The following is a 22,691-nucleotide window of genomic DNA, read 5'->3' as shown; positions in this document are numbered from 1 at the left end:
ATGGTGGGTGGTAGGGGTGGCAAAATGGTTCAAAGAAAACAGTTATCCACCCATATTATCCTTTAAAAAATGGGTTGGATAATGAACTATTTAAAAACAGGTTACATATGAATAAGAATCATATTATCCATTTAGAAAATGGATAACTAATGGGTATAACTTTTATATTTGTAAAGCCTCAAATTTGGGGTTCCTCAAGTTAGGGAGACTAAGAATTTTCTTAAACGTGATCATATGCAAGAAGTCATGGATAATATTACTCACATTATTCGCCGGTTAACCCGTTTTTTATCCATATTAAATATGTATCGGGTCGGATAATTTATCCTTTTTTTTCATTACTCGTTTTTGACTTGAACTATATCCGACCCGACCTTGCCCGTTTGCCGCTCCTAGTGGGTGGTAACAGACGCCTAGTAGAACGCTAGCCGGACCCGAATTACAATTGTAATCTGCTAATGCAGCCGTTGTGGGTGCTGCCATACGTTTAGTACTTTCCAATTAATAAAATAATTTACTTATTTACTCTTGATCGATGTGAAAAATTGCTGAGGCAGCATCGAATGACGTGGTCATATTTGTCTTCGCTGAAAAAAGCATTCTAAAATAAACAAGCACGGGACAAGAATGATCATATATGTGTTTCCGTATGAAAAGATTCTTTACTGATAAAGCTGAAATCTCTCTTTAAATGAAATTTATGTAAAACTGTTTCTTTGTAATTCTAGCTAGGATTTCGTTGGGTGCTAATTGACTTAAATCAAATGTCTTTTTCAACTGGTCTGAGCTCCTCATTAATCCCCTATGTAATTTCAAATCAGTGGAGATAATGAAACATAATCACGAATTCCTCAATTCCTCAAAAACTGTATTAACAGAAAACAGAAAGTGTCTCAGGTAGTACTATGAAAATAACTTAAATTGGAGCTCTATACTGCTTTCTTTTGCTCATATTTATCAAATGTTCAACTTTGAATTTTCGGTTCAATCTCGTGGGGCTAAGTTTCCCTATATAGTGGTTTGTGAATAATTGGGTAAGCAATATACAAATTAAATTGAAAAAGGTACTCATAATTTACTCGAAATTAAACTTCCTGAACTTATAATTTAAATACCATCTGATGTTAATTATGATAAATAGAAAGGAACGTAAAATTTTCAGAATCAAATAAGTTTGTTTGTTGAATATTATATTTTGTTAGATTACACGCTTGATACTTTTTCTACTATTATTTAAAAAAATAGAATCATTTCTTCTTTATTCCATAAAAAGCCTTTTTTTTTTACATTATTATCATAATACAAATTTATGCTCGACACTAATCACGCTTTCTTGACCTTTTCTTTTTTAATAACTCCGTGCATTTCAATTAAACATGGGAATAGAAAAGCAATTTTTATCTCTTTTAGGTGGAGATAGACTCCTTCAGAGTAGTCATTTCATGGATCGTATACACCCACAATTACAGAGGATTCACTCAATTAATTCGTATAGCATATGAATTATCCATGATACTACAATTATAACAATTACTATCCCATGTATAATATTGGAAATTAACTTACATAAAAAACACAACTAAAAGGCATGAAACATCAATAACAATATTATGCTAAGATAATACCATATATCATCATTATATCAAAATTATACCATACATATAATTAGCAAATATCTTACATACCAACACATATGAAACATTAAATACCATCATTATACTACAATTATACGATATACAAGAGCTCCAATTTATATTATATGGGTAATAATTAAAAATACACGAATTATATTCATATTTGAAATATTAATTGGTATTTGAATGATACCATCATTAATATACAGTTACATATTCAAAATACATCATAAAATATTATGGCATATATTTAAATTCTTGAAAAACATTGATAGTTTCAGTTGAAAAAATACTTCAAGTAAACCACTATTATACCTATCAGATATTTTTTTCATTTAGTTATACATATCTTATCTTCCACTACTTAACTAACGTCCTGGTAATGCTATGAGTACTATAATAAAATGCAAGATATTAATTTATAAAAGGAAATATATAACAAACTAATGAGTAATGAAGACCGAAAGCGCATACAATTAGGTAACAAATAAGCGTGAATCTCGCCCCAAGAGAGAGTTCCGTTGTGGGAAGCTGTTATGATATATAAATATTTTATTGCCATAAATGATAATTAAGTTATGTTGCTACGTTTTCGTAAATTTTATTTAAATGTTGCCAAGTTATGTATTTAGCTCTTTTCTTTTTAATTTCTTTTACAAGTATGACTGTATGAATATGCCCTTGTCATAACAATATCATGATTTTCATCTTTTTTTTTTTTTTTTTTAGTTATCCCCTTTTCACTTTATATGACTGCGCAAATTATTGTAAGATAAGGTCTTATTCTGTAAAAGGTTTTGATTATTTCTTTAGACTTCAGTCAAAAAATCTTCTTAACCTTCGATTTGCGAATTGCATTAGGGTAGCTGCTAGAGAGGTCTTAGGGGTCACGAAGGGCTCTCCCGGGGCTCATAGAGGGGACTGGTGGTGGAATGGAAAGGTCCAAGGTAAAGTGAAAACTAAAAAAGCTGCTTATTTGAAGCTAGTAGAGAGTACAAACAAGGAGGAAAAAGGACTTATCGGGAGTGTTACAGAAAGGCAAAGAATGAGGCAAAATTAGCAGTTACGACGGCTAAAAATGCGGCGTTTGCTCATCTGTACGAGGAGCTCGGGGGCAAAGGCGGGGACAAGAAGTTGTACCGGTTGGCCAAGGTGAGGGAGAGGAAGGCTCGTGACTTAGACCAAGTCAAGTACATCAAGGACGAGGATGTCAAAGTATTGATGGACGAGGCACTTATTAAGAAAAGATGTCAGACATACTTTCATAAACTGTTGAACGAAGAGGGGGATAAACGCATTGTGCTGGGTGAGTTGAAGCACTCCGAGAGTCGGCGGGATTTTGGATACTGTAGGCGGATTACGATAGAGGAGGTGGAAAGGGCGATGCGTAAGATGTGCAGGGGCAGAGCGACGGGGCCAGATGAAATCCCGGTGGAATTTTGGAAGAGCGCGGGCGAGCAAGTTATGAGTGGCTCACTGGGCTGTTTAATGTTATTTTTAAGATAAAGAAGATGCCCGGAGAATGGAGGTGGAGTGCGATGGTTCCGCTTTACAAGAACAAGGGTGATATCCAAAATTGCAACAATTATAGGGGTATCAAGCTATTGAGTCATACTATGAAGGTTTAGGAGAGGGTGGTGGAGGCCAGCGTGAGGAGGTGTGTGTCTATTTCCGAGAATCAGTTTGGATTCATGCCGGGGCATTCGACTACGGAAGCGATTCATCTGGTTAGGAGATTAGTGGAGCAGTACAAGGAGAGGAAAAAGGACTTGCATATGGTGTTTATTAACCTTGAGAAAGCGTACGATAAAGTCCCAAGGGAGGTCCCATGGAGGCGCTTGGAGGCTAGTGGTGTTCCGGTAGCATACATTAAGGTGATTAAGGATATGTATGATGATGCTAAGACTCGGATGAAGACTGTGGGGGGTGACTCGGAGCATTTCCTTGTGGTGATGGGGTTGCACCAGGGATCGGCTCTTAGCCCGTTTTTATTTGCCTTAGCGATGGATGTACTGTCGCGACACATCCAAGGGGAGGTGCCTTGGTGCATTCTATTTGCCGATGATATAGTGTTGATTGACGAGACACGAAGCGGAGTTAACACGAGGTTGGAGGTTTGGAGACTGCCCTTGGAGTCTAAAGGTTTCAAATTGAGTAGAACCAAAGCAGAATACTTGGAGTGCAAATTCTGTAATGGGACCCATGAAGCAGACGTAGAGGTAAAACTTGATGCTCAAGTTATCCCCAAGAGAGCGAGTTTTAAGTATCTCAGGTTTATGATCCAAGGTAACCGGGAGATTGACAAAAATGTCGCACATCGCATCGGAGTAGGATGGATGAAGTGGAGGCTCGATTCTGGTATTTTATGTGATAAGAATGTACCGCCAAGACTTAAGGGAAAGTTTTATAAGGTGGTGGTTCGACCGGCTATGCTGTATAGGGTTGAGTATTAGGCAGTCAAGAACTCCCACGTGCAAAAGATGAAAGTAGCAGAGATGAAGATGTTGAGATGGATGTATGGGTATACCAGGAGAGATAAGATTAAGAATGAAGTTATCCGAGATAGTGTGGGAGTAGCCTCCGTGGAGGACAAGATGCGGGAGTCGAGGCTGAGATGGTTCGGACATGTTAAGAGAAGAAGCATTGGTGCCCCTTTTAGGAGGTGTGAGAGGTTGGCCATGGCGAGTTTAAGAAAAGGTCGAGGTAGGCCTAAAAAGTACCGGGAGAGGTGATTAGACAGGACATGGCGCTGCTTCAGCTTATTGAGGACATGACCCTTTATAGGAGGGTGTGGAGGTCGAGGATTAAGGTAGAAGATTAGTAGGTAGTTTTTAGTTGTTAACTGATAGTCTTAGTAGCACGAATGTCCCTTCATACTGTTAGATTTTTATTACGTTATGTGATTTATTCGCCTCAGGTATTGTATTCCTTGTTGCTAGTATTTGATACTACTTATTCTTTATCTCTCCCTTTTCTTTTCTCTTCCCTCTTTCTTCCTTTCTTGCTATCCACTTCTTCTTATTACCCTTTCTGACCCGAGGGTCTATTGGAAACAGCATTTCTATCTGCTAGGTAGGGGTAAGGTCTGCGTACAGACTACTCTCCCTAGACCCCACCTGGTGGGAACAAACTGGGTTGGTTGTTGTTATTTTTGTAACTAATATTCTTTCTCCTAATTTATAAATAAAAAGACTCATAATTTTGAATCGGACAAAAGACACATGTACAATAATTTTTGTTTAGCAGTTAAAATTTCCGATATCAATATCTATTAGGTATCTCTGTCACAATTAACTACTACTTCTTGTAAGACATTTACACAACTACAAATGTCTAACACATATAGAGAGCGGAATTATAACGAAATAAAAGATCGACTTACCTCCCGCCGTTATTGTTTGAGAAAAAACTGTGTATAGGTACTTCTACACTGTATCAACTCACTTTAGATGGTGTAGTGACTTTCTAAATTACATGGTATAGGGATCTATCACCACCTTCTTAAATAGGAAATCACCCTACATTTTTCTCCATCAGAAATACACAGGAAGCTAACGGGAAATTAATGTATCATACGTTAACCTCACTTTGAGTTTCAGTGGCACATTCTTGTCACACAGGACTCTAGACACTAACTTCCATTTCATCCACCTCACTCCTATACGGTGCGTAACATCCCCATAGATCTCCCCATCTCCCTGGATAATAGACCCTAAGAACTTAAAACTTTCTCTCTTGAGGATGACCTATGAGTCAAGCCTAACTTCCACATTTGCTTCCTCCGTCACGTTGTTGAACTTACATTCTACATACTCTGTCTTAGTCCTGCTCAACTTGAAACCTTTAGACTCTAGAGTCTGCTTCCATACCTCCAGTCTCCCATTAACGCCGCCTCGCGTCTCATCAATCAGAACTATATCATCAGCGAACAACATACACCATGGCACCTTTCCTTGGATATGGTGTGTCAGTGCGTCCATCGCCAGAGCAAACAAGAACGGGCTTAGCGCAGATCCTTAGAGTAATCCCATAACCACCGAAAAAGGCTCTGAGTTACCTCTCACAGTCCTAACCCGAGTCATAGCTCCATCATACATATCCTTTATCGCCCTAATGTAAGCCACCAGCACACCTTTCACCTTCAGACACCTCCAAAGGACGTCCCTAGGGACCTTGTCATATGCCTTCTCCAGGTCAATAAACACCATATGCAAATCCCTCTTCCTATCCCTGTATAGTTCCACCAACCTCCTGATAAGGTGGATAGCTTCTGTAGTAGAACGGCCCGACATGAACCTGAACTGGTTTTCCGATATAGACACTGCCCTCCTTATCCTCATTTCCACCACCCTCTCCCAGACTTCCATGGTATGACTTAGTAACTTGATACCCCTATATTTGTTATAATTCTGGATATCCCCTTTGTTCTTGTATACCGAAACCATTGTACTCCACTTCCACTCATCAGGCATTCTCTTTATCTTGAAGATAATATTAAACAGCTCAGTCAGCCACTCCAAGCCTGCCTTACCCGTATACCTCTAAAACTCTACTGGAATCTCGTCAGGTCTGGTCGCTTTGTCCCGACTCATCTTACCCATCGCACCTACGATTTCCTCAACCTTAATGCACCTCGGAGTGCCCCAATTCCCTAACACGATGTTTCCATCCCCCTATTCATTCAGAAGTTTATGAAAGTACGACTGCCATCTTTGCCTAATCTGGTCCTCTTCCATCAATACTTGATCGTCCTCGTCTTTGATACACCTCACTTGATCCAAATTGCGAGCCTTCTTCTCTCTCGCTTTGGCCAATCGAAATAACTTCTTATCCCCACCTTTGCCCCCCAGTTCCTCATAAAGCCGACAAAAAGCAGCAGTCTTAGCCTCTGTGACCGCTACTTTTGCCTCCTTCCTAGCCTCCTTATATCTTTCTCTGTTCGCTCTCCTTTGATCCTCGTCGGTGCTCTCTACTAACTTAGTGTACGCCGCTTTCTTAGCTTCCACTTTACCTTGGACCACGTCATTCCACCACCAGTCACCTTGGTGCCCGCTATAATAGCCTTTCGAAACTCCCAACACTTCTCTTGCTGCCTCCCTTATACAGTCTGCCATCACCGCCCACATAATGTTAGCGTCGCGACCACTCTTCCAGGCACCCATATTTGTCAGCCGCCCCTCCAACTCTTGTGCAGTATCCTTAGGCAAAGCTCCCCACCTGATCCTCGATGGACCCCATATAAACTTCTTCTTCCTCTTCATCAAAATACTGACGTCCATCACTAGGAGCCTATGTTGAGTTGTGAGGTTCTCACTCGGGATCACCTTGCAATCCTCGCACAACCCCCTATCATGCCTCATGAGGAGGATATAGTCAATTTGAGTCTTAGCCACCATACTCCAGAAAGTAACCAAATGTTCCTCCCTCTTCGGAAACATAGAGTTCACGATCACCAACTCAAAAGCTCTAGCGAAATCCAACAATGAGGTACCACCCCCGTTCCTATCACCAAAGCCAAAGCCACCGTGCACCTCACCATAGCTACCGGCCGACGACCCAATATGACCATTGAAATCCCCTCTTATGAATAGCTTCTCCATCGGCGGAATACCCCGCAAACCCTTAATCCAGCGCCTCCCAGAAGCGCCTTTTTACCTCCTCGCCCAAGCCCGTTTGTGGCACGTAAGCGCTAATGACATTTAGAGTGCTCCCTCCAACTACTACCTTAATCGCCATCAATCTGTCATTCACACGTCTTACCTATACCACCGACTCTCTAAGCTCTCTGTCCACCAAAATGCTCACTCTGTTATTGCGCTTCACGACTCCGGAGAACCACAATTTATACCCGTCTACATTCCTTGCCTTCGATCCTACCCACCTAGTCTCCTACACACACGCTATATTGACCCTCCTCTTCTGGAGAATCTTCGCCAGCTCTATAGACTTACCCATCAACGTCCCTATATTCCACGATTCAACTCTCAACCTACAGGCTACCTTGTTTCCTTTACTCCTTTTGGGCCCCGTCCCACCCCCCGACCCTTGCCCTACCCCCTCCTCACTATCCGACCTCCCCGAGGACATGACCCTACTCTGCCATTACAAGCCACAGTCTCTATTCCTACGAAGGTCTAAAAATAAAACAGAGAAAAAAATACCACACAAAACAACAAAGGGAGCAAATAGTAACTACAAGCCCACTAAACTGACTAGACTAGTACAAAATACTACGCTAATAAGGAAATTAACATAGTGGACAGAGAAACAAGAGGCGGGAGGTGCCAATTCCCATGAATAGAACCTGGGACTCCCGACTTGGTATACTCCCGATGCTGCAGAACCTGGCGTATAGCTGCTACTTTACTGTTTGTGTACGTGCACCTCCCAAAAATGATACCTGCAAAATGCACAAACACCCACGAAACCAGGAGAATAGGGTAGCAAAAAACCTAGAAATGAAAACCAATATCTTCTACAAATTACCCTTACAGCCAAAAATCCGTTTTATATCTTTTGAGATCACAAAAAAATTCAATAGCAAAAAATCGTTTTATACTCGCTTTTTTTACTTTATTTACGTCTGAAGAAAAATACTCAGTAATTAACAATGGAAGGAAAAACATTTGCAGTTTTATTATGTGCAGAGGATTCAGAATACGCGAGAAAGAAATACGGCGGTTATGTTGGTGTTTTTGTAAGAATGCTGGCGGAAGAAGGGGAAACGTGGGACGTATTCCGTGTGGTTAATGGTGAGTTTCCGGCGGATGATGAGATCGGAGAATATAACGTATTTGTGATCACTGGTAGTTGTAATGACGCTCACGGTAATGATTTGTGGATCTGTAAACTACTCAATGTTAAAATCAAAATTGATTTTCAAAATGGCTATAGCCGACAAAGTATTCTGGTAACAAACCCAAAATTTTCAAAATCCTTCAAGGCTTACTAAAGAATCGAAATTCAAGAAAGTAATTATCAAGTGAAAAGGAAGGAGATATTGATTCTTAGCAGCAAAGTCGATGTGCCAAAAACTTGTCGAACCTACGCCGGAGTTTGGCCGGAAAATCTGGTGCTCCGACGAATATTGGCCAAAAATATTAGAGGAGAAATTGATATAATCATAGTACGTTCAAGAAGATCAATTGAACCTACTAAAGGGCCTCTTAAATGAAGAACTAACTTATATTCTCCCACTTTGTCCGCGTATACTTACAGTGTTACTTAAAATTCGTCAATTATTCTTTCTGTAAAAGAAACAAAATACATGAATCAAAGCGATAAGTCCTATAAGAACGAGTGTTATCTTCCATGTATCATAATGTATCATGTTCTAAACCTTAGCTCATATTTCTTAATGAATAAATTCAATGTTTACTGTAGGTCTATACTTTAGTAATATTTCTCAAAATAACTGAATATGTACATAATAAAAATATGAGAAATTTCATATAATATTAGAGTTACATCAATATTCGTTGTTAGAAAAAAAATTACATAGTGAAACAAAGTCCCATTCTAACAACATGATCCATAAATTTAAGGATCAGCTAACATCAATTCACTGCTAATGTGCTCAATGACCACTTTTTTTATCTTTAATACTTTCTCTTATGGCTAGGTACTTAATATCGATATGCTTACTTCGACTACCACTTTTGTTATTCTTAGCCATAAAGACAGTAACTGAATTATCATAATATATCCTTAATGGCCTAGAGATAGATCGATGATACTAAGCCCAAAAATGAAACTCTTCAAGTATACACCACGTGATGTAGCCTTAAAATAAGAAACGAACTCAATCTCTATAGTGAAAGTAGTTGTCACAGTTTGTTTGGCATTCCTCCAAGATATAGCTCCACCAGCCAACACAAAAATATATTCTGATGTTCATTTGCATGAATCAACACAGCCTACAAAGTCTGAAGCAAAATCTGGTTGTTTGAACATAAGCATATTGTATGTTGTCCCTTAAAGATATCTTAAGAGTTTCTTTACAGCTCTCCAATAGTCAAGACCTAGGTTACTCTGATATTTTCCTAACATTTCAAAAGCAAATGCAATATCAGGTCTAGTGCAAACATGAGCATACATTAAGCTTCAAACAACAAAAACATATGGAATGTTCTTTATCTGTTCCCTCTCAAGGTCGTTCGTTGGGCACTGGTTCAAATTGAACTTGTCATCCTTCACTATGGGAGCTACACTTATGGAACAATCCTTCATTCGAAATCTCTCTAAGATTTTGTTGATATAGATTTCCTGAGATAAACCAAAAATACCTCGATATCTATCTTGATGAATCATAATGCAATTGACATAAGATGCATCATCCATATCTTTCATATCAAATTTTTTGAGAGAAAAATTATTTTACTTCATATAGCATTCCTTATCATTAACTGCAAGAAGGATATTATCCACATATAGAATTAGAAAGTAAATTTTACTCTCACAGGTCTTCTGCTATATACATTGATCTATAATGTTCTCAATAAATTAAATGAAGAGATAACATCATGAAATTTTAAATACTACTGACGGAAGGCTTGCTTCAATCTATATATGAATTTCAATAGCTTGTATACCAAGTGCTCACCATTACTAGAGGAGAATCCTTCAGGTTTTTCATATAAACCTCTTCCTCTAGATCCCCATTGTAAAATACAATTTTCACATCCATTTGTTGCAATTGTAAATCAAAATGTGCTATTATGCCAACATGATGCATAAGGAATCCTTCTTAGATATAGGAGAAAAAGTATTTATATAATCGATTCTTTCCTTTTGATTGAATCCTTTAGCAGCGAGTCCTTCCTTATATCTCTATATGTTTCTAATGAGTTTATTTTAGTTTTAAAGACACATTTACATCCAATGGCTTTCACACCATTATGCAAATCGACAAGATCTCGGGCCTCATTACTCTTCATGGAGTACATCTCTTCTTCCATGGCATTGTTCCATAATTTTGATGCTTTACAACTTATAGCTTGTGAAAAAGACTTAAGATCATTTTCGGCTCCAATGTCAGATTCTTGTAGATAACACAACATAGTTAGTATAATTGTTGATTTTCTTAATATTATATCAATGTTTCTGAATATCATGTTTTTCAATATAATAGTTTCTGGAATTTCTTGAACAATTTGATTTACTGAAATATTCTCTACAACTTGTGAAACCTCAATCTCAATACCTAATTGTACTTGAGCAGTGTTATGTACAATAACTAATCTTTCACTTGAAGTGGAAGGCTGATCGCTTACAGATATTGTCACGACCCCAAACCGACCCGGTTGTGATGGCGCCTATCGTAAAACTAGGCCAGCCGACACATTTCTAAAATAATCCACACTTCATTTAAAACTTAAGTAAAACTATTTTTCAACTGAAATCCGATAAAAGATATAAAGTCAAAATCAAACAAAGCGGAAAATACAAGCTCGACCTCGGGTGTCATTAAGTCATGAGCCATGCTATAATAGGTCCGAAATAAGACAAGACCAAAATAGTCTGAAAATAGCAACAATGTACTAATAGGAAGATAGGGAAGGAGAAAAGTGAAACTGCGAATCGCTAGGCAGCTACCTCGCTATCTCCGTGAAGTTCGTGACCGGAGTAGTCAACAGCTGCTACCGTGGCCTAAGATACCCGGATCTGCACACAAGGTGCATGGGATAACGAGAGTACACCAACTCAATAAGTAACAAGTCCAAACTATGGACTAACAGGTAGTGATGAACAAAACCTCAACAGGTAACATAATTAAACTGTACAGTAAAGTAGGCATGCTTGCAGTTTAAGTATACAACTCAACAATAAATAAATACAATTAGAACAGTGTGGAGTATAAAAATTATGTAACAATGCATAGAAAATATGAAAAATATACCATGTACCTCCACTCTCAAGTGCTCAAGCACTCGATATTGTGTATGGTCATCTGGCCCAGGGAAGATCTATCCCGGAATATATACAATCGCGGACCACAGTCATCCAGTACCGAGGAAGGCCATTCCGGCCCTATGGAGAAGATCCATCTCCAGGTATAAGTACTTCGGACAAGATCCATGTCCAGGGAAGATTCATCCCTCAATAATATCAATTGCGCTTACTGGGGGTGTATAGACTCCGGAGGGGCTCCTTTTGACCCAAGCGCTATAACAAGCCAACGAAGGCATAATGTCACGACCCAAATCTACCATGTCGCGATGGAGCCTATCATGGTACTAAGAAAGCCGACACATTACCAAAACCAATCAAAATTCTCATTCTTAAGATAAAATCAAAGCTATTTAACAATAAACCTTCATAAAGTGTTTAAATCAAACAACAGTGCGGAAAGAAAAGCCTGACATCGGGGTGTCACTAGTCATGAGCATCTCTAAAAATTGTCCGATAATACTAAGAATACTACAATCTGGAAACCAACTAATAACATCTATATGAAGATAAGGGGGAGAAGAGCAGGGTTGTGATCTCCATGTAGCTACCTTGCTAACTCCAACAGATTCATGACGGATGAAAACAACATTCACTAGCACGTCCAGCAACCCCTGGATCTGTACACAAGGTGCAGGGAGTAATGTGAGTACGCCAACTCAATAAGTAATAAAGATAAATAAAGACCGAGCAGTAGTGACGAGCAATAAAAACATAGACAGTTCATATCATGAAATCTCAGTAGAATATAGCAGGCTTTTAAAATTAGGATTTTGAATCAACTCGGCTCATTTAAATCCAGTTTCAGTAAAACCATTTAGAACATCTTTCAACAGTTTCAAACAAAGTCAAAAAATAGTGAGTAAAAATGGTGAAAACATAATCAGCCCCTCGGGCAAAACTCACTCGTATACAGCTCCTCGGGCAATATAAATCATAAATAGCCCCTCGAGCAAACATCACTCGTATATAGCACCTCGGGCAAACATGAATCATAAATAGCCCCTCGGGCATACCTCACAATCACTCGTAAAAACAGCCCCTCGGGCACAATATGAATCAAGAACAGCCCCTCGGGCAAAACATCATATCACTCACTCAGCGTACAGACTCCGGAGGGGCTCCTACAGCCCAACCGCTATATCAAGCCACCTCATGGCGTAAATCAATCAGGCCCTCGAACTCATAACAAGTCACATCGTGGCATAAATCAATCAGGCCCTCGGCCTCACAACATCATGAATCAGTAACAACATGCTGCGGCGTGCAGCCCGATCCCATAAATATCCTCACAAAACAGGCTCTCGGCTTACTCAGTCATAAACCTCTCAAGCCACTAAGGCTATCCATAAAACATGCTGCTTAGCCTAAAATAACATTTTTATGCATCAAAACGGAGTAATAAAGACTGAGTTATGAAATCAGTAATTATAACATGACTGAGTATATACTTTCAATCAAACACAGTGAGAGGATAGTAAGAAAAAGGCTCTTAAGGGTCCAAACAGCTCTGGCACAAGGCGCAAACATGGCATTCAGCCCAATTTACAGAAACATTTTCTAAAACACATAAGTATCATATAGTTTCAACCAAATACGCAACTTATGGTTGCTACATGACGGATCAAGTCACAATCCCCAACGGTGCACGCCCACATTCCCGTCACCTAGCATGTGCATCACCTCAAAGCATTAAAACAATGTGAAATCCGGGGTTTCATACCCTCAGGACTAGATTTACAATCATTACTTACCTCAAACAAGCCAATTCCAATACTGAGCAAGCCAAGCAATGCTCAAAAAATGTCATCTCGCGTGTTCCGACCTCCGAACGGCTCGAAACTAACCAAAAACAACTCAAATACATCAAAAAATGCTAAAGCAACCAATCCTAATCGAAAAAGTCGAATCTTTAATCAAAAGCCCAAAATCGTCCAAAAAGCCCAACACGGGCCCGCATCTCGGAACTTGACAAAACTCACACAATTTAACAACCCATTCAATTATGAGTCCAATCATACTAGTTTCATCCATTCCCCACTCCGAATCGACGTTCAAAACTTAAAAGTTCACTTTATGAAACTTTAGGCAAAACCCCCCAAATTTCACTTTGAAAGCATCAATCAAATGCCAAAACCGAAGATGGATTCATGAAATATAACCAAAACCGAGTAGAGAACACTTACTCCAATACATATGGTGAAAAATCGCCTCTAAAATCGCCCAAATCCGAGTTTCCCAACTGAAAATATGACCAAATGAATAAACCTTTATTTTATGTATTTTTCTGCAAGCTATTCTGCCTCGTTTCTCGTGACAACCGATACAAAACTCGCTTTTGATACCTCCAATGGATTTCTTCTGAACTTTTAGTCAAGTTAGGCTCTTGAATCACTCCATTTGACCTTATATTAAAGGAGATATGTTGGTTTTAATATTTGAAAATAGTGCAGATTTTTAAATACGAATTCAGTGGCAATTTTGTAATTAATCTAAAAAATTTGGCAACCCAATTCTTAGTAAAATGACCATAAAATCCTCATACGATGTTCAAATTTGAAAATTCCTTTTGTTATGGCTTCGTAATTACGATAAGGATCTAATGCTTTAATAAAAATAGAATTCGGAGCTCATTTTCTTAATGTAGTACCATTTATGCTTGAAAAACGACGTCGAAACATCAAAAACGAGCGCAACACAATCCAAACTTATCTGAAACTCACTTGAGTCCCTTGGGACCCTGTTCGAACATACCAACAAGTCCCATATCATAATACGGACCTACTTGAGGCCTCAAAACACACATAAAAATATCGAAAAGACGAATCACACCTCAATTCGAAATCAATGAACTTGAAACTTCAAACTTCCACAATCGATGTCGAAACCTATCAAATCACGTCCGATTGACCTCAAATTTTACACACAAGTCACATTTCATATTATGGACCTGCTCCATCTTCCGAAATTAGAATTAGTCCCTGATATCAAAAAGTCCACTCCCGGTCAAACTTTCTAAAATTCCAACTTTTGCTATTTCAAGCCAAATTCTACTACGGACCTCCAAATAACAACCCGGACGTGCTCCTAAGTTCAAAATCACCCAAAGGAGCTAATGGAAACATCAGAAATCCAATTCGAGGTCAAATTCGAAAAAGTCAAAACTTGGTCAAACCTTTCAAATTTAAAGTTTCTAGCTAAGAATCATTCTTCCAAGTCAATTCTGAATAACCTGAAAACCAAAACTGACGATTCACATAAGTCATAATACTTCATACGGGGATACTCATGCCCTCAAACAATTAAGCGAAGTGCAATTGCTCAAGACGACCGGTCGGGTCATTATACACAATCAATATCCCGCTGCGGCGTGCAACCCGATCCCTACTGGCACTCAATATCAGGCTTTCGGCCTCACTCAGTCATCACTCTCCAGTCTCACACACACATGCTCAAAATGCCATGATACTATCTCAAAACAATGATATAATGTGCCAAATAACAATAACCGAGACTGATACATGATATAATATGCATGAACATGATTGAGTACAAAATATCAATGAAGCTAATGATAATGACAGCAAGAAACGACCTCTCGGGTCTCAACAGTATCGGCGTGAAGCCTTAATATGATAATTAGCATGATTTACAACTCATTAACTTAATCACATCATCGCAACACAGATATCAGTAAGAAAGAGTCACTAAGCGGTGCCATGGAATGTTCTAGGCCGCCATTCTCACGGTGCACGCTCACACACCCGTCACTTGGCATTTGCGTCACCTCAATAGTAATCATAGAACACATAGTTCGGGGTTTCGAACCCTTAAAACCAAGCTTGAAAGCGTTACTTACCTCAAACCAAGAAAAAACTCTAGCCCGCCATGCCCTTGCCTCTCGATTCGACCTCCAAATGCTCCGAATCTAACCAAAATCAGTATATTATCATCAATATACGCTAAAGGAATGAAACTCACACGAAAATTATCAATTTAGACCAAAAATTCCAAATTTGGCTCAAATCCGGCCCCGGACCCATGTCTTGGAATTCGATAAAAATCACAAAATTAGAAAGCCCATTCGCTCACGAGTCTACCCATATCAAATTCACCAAAATCCGACGTCAAATGGTCCTCCAAATCCCTAAACTTCACTCTCCAAACTTTCTTCCATTTTCCCCAATTTTTACCCCAAATTCCCAAATTAAATGATAAAAATCAAGACATAATCATGGAATTTAACCAAATTTGAGTGAAGAACACTTACCCCAATCACTCCTCCGAAAATCCCTCCAAAATCGCCTTCTCTCGAGCTCTCTAATGAATTTTGAAATTATGGACTAAAACCCTCGTTTTTGAACTTAAACATTCTACCCAGACATTTCCTTCATCGCGATCGCGAAGTACAAAATGGGTTGCCCCTCATATTAAACTTAAGCGATCGTGGAACTACCCATGCTATCGCGAAGCACTGCTTTGCCAACTCACGTGATCGCGACCTTACCCACGCGATAGCACAGAACGATCACTTCCACTTCTCACCAGCTTACTTTCTTCTACGCGAACGCGGCCTTGCCTACGCGTTCGCGAAGCACAACATCACAAACATACGCGATCGCGACTTCAACTCTGCAATCTCATAGAATAATTTCATCTCTGCCCCAATTAAGCCTACGCGATTGCAGACTCCTCTTCGCGATCGCGATGAAAAACTCTTCTGCAACAGAAAACCAGCAAAATCTGCTAATTTCTCAAGTCCAAAAATGTCCCGTTGGGCATCCGAAACATACCCAAGGCCTTCGGGACCTCAAACAAACAAGCCAACACATCTCATAACATCATTCAAACTTAATCGAGCCTTCGAATCACTCAAAATAACACCAAAACACCAAACTAACCTCACATTCAAGTCTAAGAATTTAGAAACTTTCAAATTCCACAAACAACGCCGAAACCTATCAAATCACCTCCGAATGATCTAAAATTTTGCACACACATCACAAATGACACTACGGACCTACTCCAATTTCCGAAATTCTATTCTGACCCCGGTATCAAGATTTTCACTGCCGATCGGGAACTCAAAATTTCCAATTTCGCCAATTCAAGCCTAAATCTACCATGAACCTACAAAATACATTCTAAACACGCTCCTAAGTCCAAAATTACCTAATAGAGCTCTCCAAACCATCAGAATTCACATCCGAGATCTTCTACTCATAAGTCAACATCTGGTTGACTTTTCCAACTTATGCTTCTAAATAAGAGACTAAGTGTCTCATTCCATTCCACGACCACTCCGAACCTGAACCAACCAACACGATACGATGAAATATAGCTGAACAACACATAAAGAAGCAGAAATGGGGGAAACGTGACTGCAATTTATAAAATGACCGTCCAGGTCGTTACATCCTCCCTCTCTTAAACAACTGTTCATCCTCGAACGAGTCAAGAAACATACCTGAAGTCTCAAACACGTGTGGGTATTTGCTCCGTATATCCTGCTAGGTCTCCCAAGTAGCCTCCTCAAGGGCCGGCGTCTCCACTACACTTTTACTGAAGCTATATCCTTTGATCTCAACTTTCGGGCCCGCCGCTCCAAAATAGTCACTAGCTCCACATCATAAGTCAAATCACTGTCTAACTGAACTGTGCTAAAATCCAAAATATGAGATAGGTCACCAATATACTTCCGGAGCATAGAAACATGAAATACCGGATGCACACTCGACAAGTTGGGTGGTAAAGCAAGATCATAAGCCACCTCCCCAATCCTCCAAAGCACCTCAAAAGGCCCAATGAACCGAGGGCTCAATTTGCCCTTCTTCCCAAATCTCATAACACCCTTCATGGGTGAAACATTCTATAGAACCTTCTCCCCAACCATATAAGACATATCTCGAACCTTCCTGTCAGCATAACTCTTTTGTCTTGACTGCGCCATACGAAGCTGCTCCTAAATCACTTTCACCTTGTCCATAGTATCTTGTACCAAGTCTGTACCCAAAAGTCCAGCCTCGCCCGGCTCAAACCAACCTATTGGAGATCTACACCATCTCCCATATAAAGCCTTATATGGAGCAATCTGAATACTCGACTAATAACTGTTGTTGTAAGCAAACTGTACGAGCGGTAGAAACTGATCCCATGACCGTCTAAAATCAATGACACAAGGGCGCAACATGTCCTCCAATATCTGAATAGTGCGCTAGGACTGCCCGTCAATTTGAGGGTGAAAATTTGTGCTCAACTCAACCTAAGTACCTAACTCTCATTGTATGGCTCTCCAAAACTGCAATGTAAATTGAGTACCTCTATCTGAAATGATGGAAACTGGGACACCATGCAGGCGAACAATCTCTCGGATATAAATCTCAGCTAACCACTCTGAAGAATAGGTAGTACACACAAGAATGAAGTGCGCGGACTTGATCAGCCAATCCACAATCACCCAAATAGCATCAAACTTCCTCAATGTCCGTAGGAGTCCAACTACGAAATCCATGGTAATCCGCTCCCACTTCAACTCTGGAATATCCATCCGCTGAAGCAAGCCACCCAGTCTCTATTGCTCATATTTCACCTGCTAACAATTGAGGCACCAAGCTACAAATCCCACTATATCTTTCTTCATTCTTCTCCACAAGTAGTGTTGTCTCAAATCATGATACATCTTCGCGACACCAAGATGGATGGAATACCGCCAACTGTAGGCCTCCTCCAAAATCAACTCCCAAAGCCCATCTATATTGAGCACACATATCTGGACCTGCATCCTCAATACTCCGTCATCACCAATAGTCACATCTCTGGCATTGCTTTGCTAAATTCTATCCTTGAGGACAAGCAAATAAGGATCATCAGACTGGCGCTCTCTGATACGATCAAATAAGGAAGACCGAGAAACCACACAAGCTATGATCCGATTGAGCTCTGAAATATCTAACCTCACAAACCGATTGGCTAGAGCCTGAACATCAACTGTAAGGGGCCTCTCCAAAATAGGAATATAAGCTAAGCTGCCCATACTCACCGCCTTCCTACTCAAAGCATCGGCCACTACATTGGCCTTCCCCAGATGGTACAAGATAGTAATATCATAGTCCTTTAGAAGCTCCAACCACCTCCGCTACCTCAAATTGAGATCCTTCTGCTTGAACAAGTTTTGTAGGCTACGATGATCAGTAAACACCTCACAAGACACACCATATAGGTAATGTCTCCAAATCTTCAACGCGTGAACAATGGCAGCCAACTCCAAATCATGAACAAGGTAGTTCTTCTCATGGGGCTTCAACTGACGAGAAGCATATGCATTCACTCTACCCTCCTGCAACACACACCTGATACCAACCCTAGAAGTATCACAATATATTGTACATGAACCTGACACTGATGGAAAAACTAACACTAGAGCTGTGGTCAAGGCGGTCTTGAGCTTCTGAAAGCTCGCCTCACACTCGTTCGACCACTTGAAAGGAGCACCCTTTTGGGTCAGATGAAAATCCTTGAACAAACTGACGGTAATAACCTGCCAAACCAAGAAAGATTCGAATCTCTATGGCTGAGGATGGTCTGGGCCAACTCTGAACTACCTTTATCTTCTTCGGATCAACCTAAATACCCTCACTGGACACCACGTGCCCCAAGAAAGCCACTGAACTGAGCCAAATCTCACACTTGGAGAACTTTGCATAAAGCTTCTCCTCCCTCAACTGCTGCAATACAACTCTCAGATGCTCAGCGTGCTCCTCCTAACTACGCGAGTACACAAAAATATCATCAATGAATACAATAACGAACGAGCCGAGGTAAGGCCGAAACACATTGTTCATCAAATGCATGAACGTTGTTGGGGCATTGGTCAGCCTAAAATATATCACTAGGAACTCATAATGACCATATCGGACCCTGAAAGCTGTCTTAAGAATATTCGAGTCCCTGATCTTTAACTGGTGATACCCTGACCTAAGATTAATCTTGGATAACACCCTCGCTCCCTGAAGTGGTCAAATAAATCATCAATACGAGGCAAATGATACTTGTTCTTGATTGTGACCTTGTTCAGCTGCCTATAATCAATGCACATCCTCATAGTTCCATCCTTCTTCTTCACGAATAGACAGGCACACCCCACGGCGACACGCTTGGACAAATAAACCCCTTATCAAGGAGTGCCTGAAGTTGCTCCTTCAACTCCGTCGGTGCCATACGATACGGTGGAATAGAAATGGGCTAAGTGCCCGGCACCAAATCAATACCAAAGTCAATATCCTTGTCCAGTGGCATGCCCGACAGGTCTACAGGAAACACATCCAGAAAGTCCCTCACTACTAGAATAGAATCGATACTAGGAGTCTCTACACTGACATCCCTTACAAAGGCTAGGTAAGAAAGACAACCCTTCCCAACCATCCGCAGGGCCTTCAAGAATGAAACCACCTTACAGGGAACATAATCTGACGACCCTCGCCACTCAATCCATGGCACACCCGGCATATCCGACGTCACTGTCTTAGCATGACAGTTCAAAATAGCGTGACACGGAGATAGCCAATCCATGCTAATATCACATCAACATCCACCATACAATGCAACAGAAGGTCCACTTGGGTATCCAAACCCCAAATAGTCACCACACAAGATCGATATACACAGTCAATAATAGTATCACCCATCGGAGTAGATACACGAACAAATGAAACAAGAGACTCGCGGGGCGTATCCAAATAACAAACAAAATATGATGACACGTATGAAAAAGTGGAATCATGGTCAAATAACACAGAGGCATCTCTGTGGCAAACTGAGACAATACCTGTAATCACACCATCTGAAGCAATAGCATCTGGTCTGGCTGGGAGGGCATAGAAATAGGCCTCACCACCAATTGATAGACCTCCCCCACTAGAGCAACCCCTAGCAGACTGACCTCTATCCCGAGCTGGCTGAGCGGGTAGGGAATTAACTGGTGCTGAAGTCGAAGGCTAAATCCTCTGTTGGGATGAACCTCCCGTAAGATAGGGACAAAACCACTTGAAATGACCCAAATCTCCATACTCAAAGCTACCTCTCTCGGCTAATGGTGGTAGTGACTAAAGGGAGCCCCGAGCACCGGGTTACCCACTAGAATAACCAAGCATAAATGAGCCCTGAACCTATGGTGCATGAGTCGAACTCTGAGTTGGAAGGGCACTGAGAGATGGGTGTCCCTGATGTGAACTGTGAGAACCATGGCCAGATGATCCACCATGGTGACCTAAACGAGCTGGCTAAGCATGTCTGAATGGACGGCCTCTATCGTGCTGGAACTTACCTCCAGAAGGAACACCACCAAAACTACTAGATCCCCAAGGCCTCTTGGCCTCCCTCTCGACTCGCGCCTGGAGGAGACTGACTCAATCTCTCTGGCAGTGTCAAACACCTCCTCAAAAGAAGCACCAGATACCCTCTCCCTGGTCAAAACATTCCATAACTGATAAGTGAGGCCATCGACGAACCTCATGATCCTCTCTTTATCCGTGGGAACTAGACAGATAACATGACGGGCCAACTTGGAGAATCTCATCTCATACTGTGTCACAGGCATATCCCCTTGACACAGCTGCTCGAACTGCCTACGTAGAGCCTCTCTACGGGAATGCGGTACATACTTCTCTAGAAAGAGAATGGAGAACTGATACCAGATAAGAGTCGTTGCACCAACATGCCTACGCCTCTCATAAGCCTCCCACCAAGTGAAGGCAGCTCCAGATAAATGAAAAGTAGTAAATGAGACCTCACTAGTCTCTAGAATACCCATTATACGTAGAATCCTCCGACACTTGTCTAAGAAACCCTAGCATCCTCGCCCTCTGTACCACTGAAAGTCAGAGGCTGAAGTCTACCAAATTGCTCCAATCGACGTTGCTCGTCATAAGGCATAACTGGAACCACATAATCCTGAGCAGGTGCAACCGGCTGGGCTGGTGCTGCCTCTGGTGTCTAAAGTCCCTAAGTAACCTGCTCAGGTGTACGAGCGGTGGGAGTCTGAGTGCCTCCCCAGCCTGAGAAGTAGTTGATGTAGTAGAAACTGTGACCGTCTGAGCAAGACTAGTGCACACGGTCAAGATCTGAGCCATGTTCTCCTGAAGACCCTGAATAACAATAGGCACAGTCGGTTCCTGAGCTGGTCCTGTTGGAGCATCCACCGTTGGAGCCTGATAATGAACTGGGGCAGCTGGTGGATCTGCAGGTGTTGCCCTAGCTGCTGTGCGAGCTACACCCCTACCCCTACCATGGCCTCGACCGCAACCTCGGCCTCTAGTGGTCCCAATTGGTGGTACTGGTGGTCGTACGTCCTGACCAGTAGCACGTGTCTTCACCATCTGTGAGAGAATAGAATAACATAAGTTTAGTACCAAAATCAATAGATTTGCACGACAAGAATTCAAGAATGTGAAGTTTTTCCTAAAGGTTCTGCAGCCTCCCGACGATAAGTACATACGTCATTGTGCCGATCAAAGAGACTCTACTAAACCTGCTCATGACTCATGAGACTTATGTAACCTAGGCTCTGATACAAACTTGTCACGGCCCCTAACAGACCTGGTCGTGATGGCGCATATCGTGAAACTAGGCCAGCCGACATATTTCCAAAATAATCCACACTTCATTTAAAACTTAAGTAAAAGCATTTTTCAACTGAAATCCAATAAAAGATATAAAGTCAAAATCAAACAAAGCGGAAAATACAAGCCCGACCTCGGGTGTCACTAAGTCATGAGAAATGCTACAATAGTTCCGAAACAAGACAAGACCAAAATAGTCTGAAAATAGCAATAATGTACTAATCGGAAGATAGGGAAGGAGAAAAGCGGAACTGCGAATCGCCAGGCAGCTACCTCGCTATCTCCGTGAAGTCCACGATTGAAATAGTCAACAGTCGCTACCGTGGCCTGAGATACCTAGATCTACACACAAGGTGCAGGGGGTAACGTGAGTACACCAACTCAGTAAGTAACACGTCCAAACTATAGAATGACAGGTAGTGACAAACCAAACCTCAACAGGTAACACAATTAAACTGTACAGTAAAGTAGGCATGCTTGCAGTTCAAGTATA

The 22,691-nt window shown here is 40.9% G+C and overlaps 1 protein-coding gene across 1 annotated transcript; it reads right to left on the bottom strand.

The window, feature by feature from the left end:
- Positions 1-6,307: 6,307 nt before the first annotated feature.
- LOC142163226 (uncharacterized) lies at positions 6,308-7,234 on the bottom strand. Its single transcript, XM_075220490.1, has one exon. It carries the CDS (start codon positions 7,232-7,234, stop codon positions 6,308-6,310), a length of 927 nt encoding a protein of 308 aa, XP_075076591.1.
- Between the last annotated feature and the right edge of the window lie 15,457 nt (positions 7,235-22,691).

The sequence above is a fragment of the Nicotiana tabacum genome, chromosome 8 (assembly GCF_000715075.1).
Source record: "Nicotiana tabacum cultivar K326 chromosome 8, ASM71507v2, whole genome shotgun sequence".
In the NCBI taxonomy this organism is placed as follows: Eukaryota; Viridiplantae; Streptophyta; class Magnoliopsida; order Solanales; family Solanaceae; genus Nicotiana; species Nicotiana tabacum.
The sequence above is the reverse complement of the archived record's forward strand: the minus strand, read 5'-3'. Positions and strand labels throughout refer to the sequence as shown.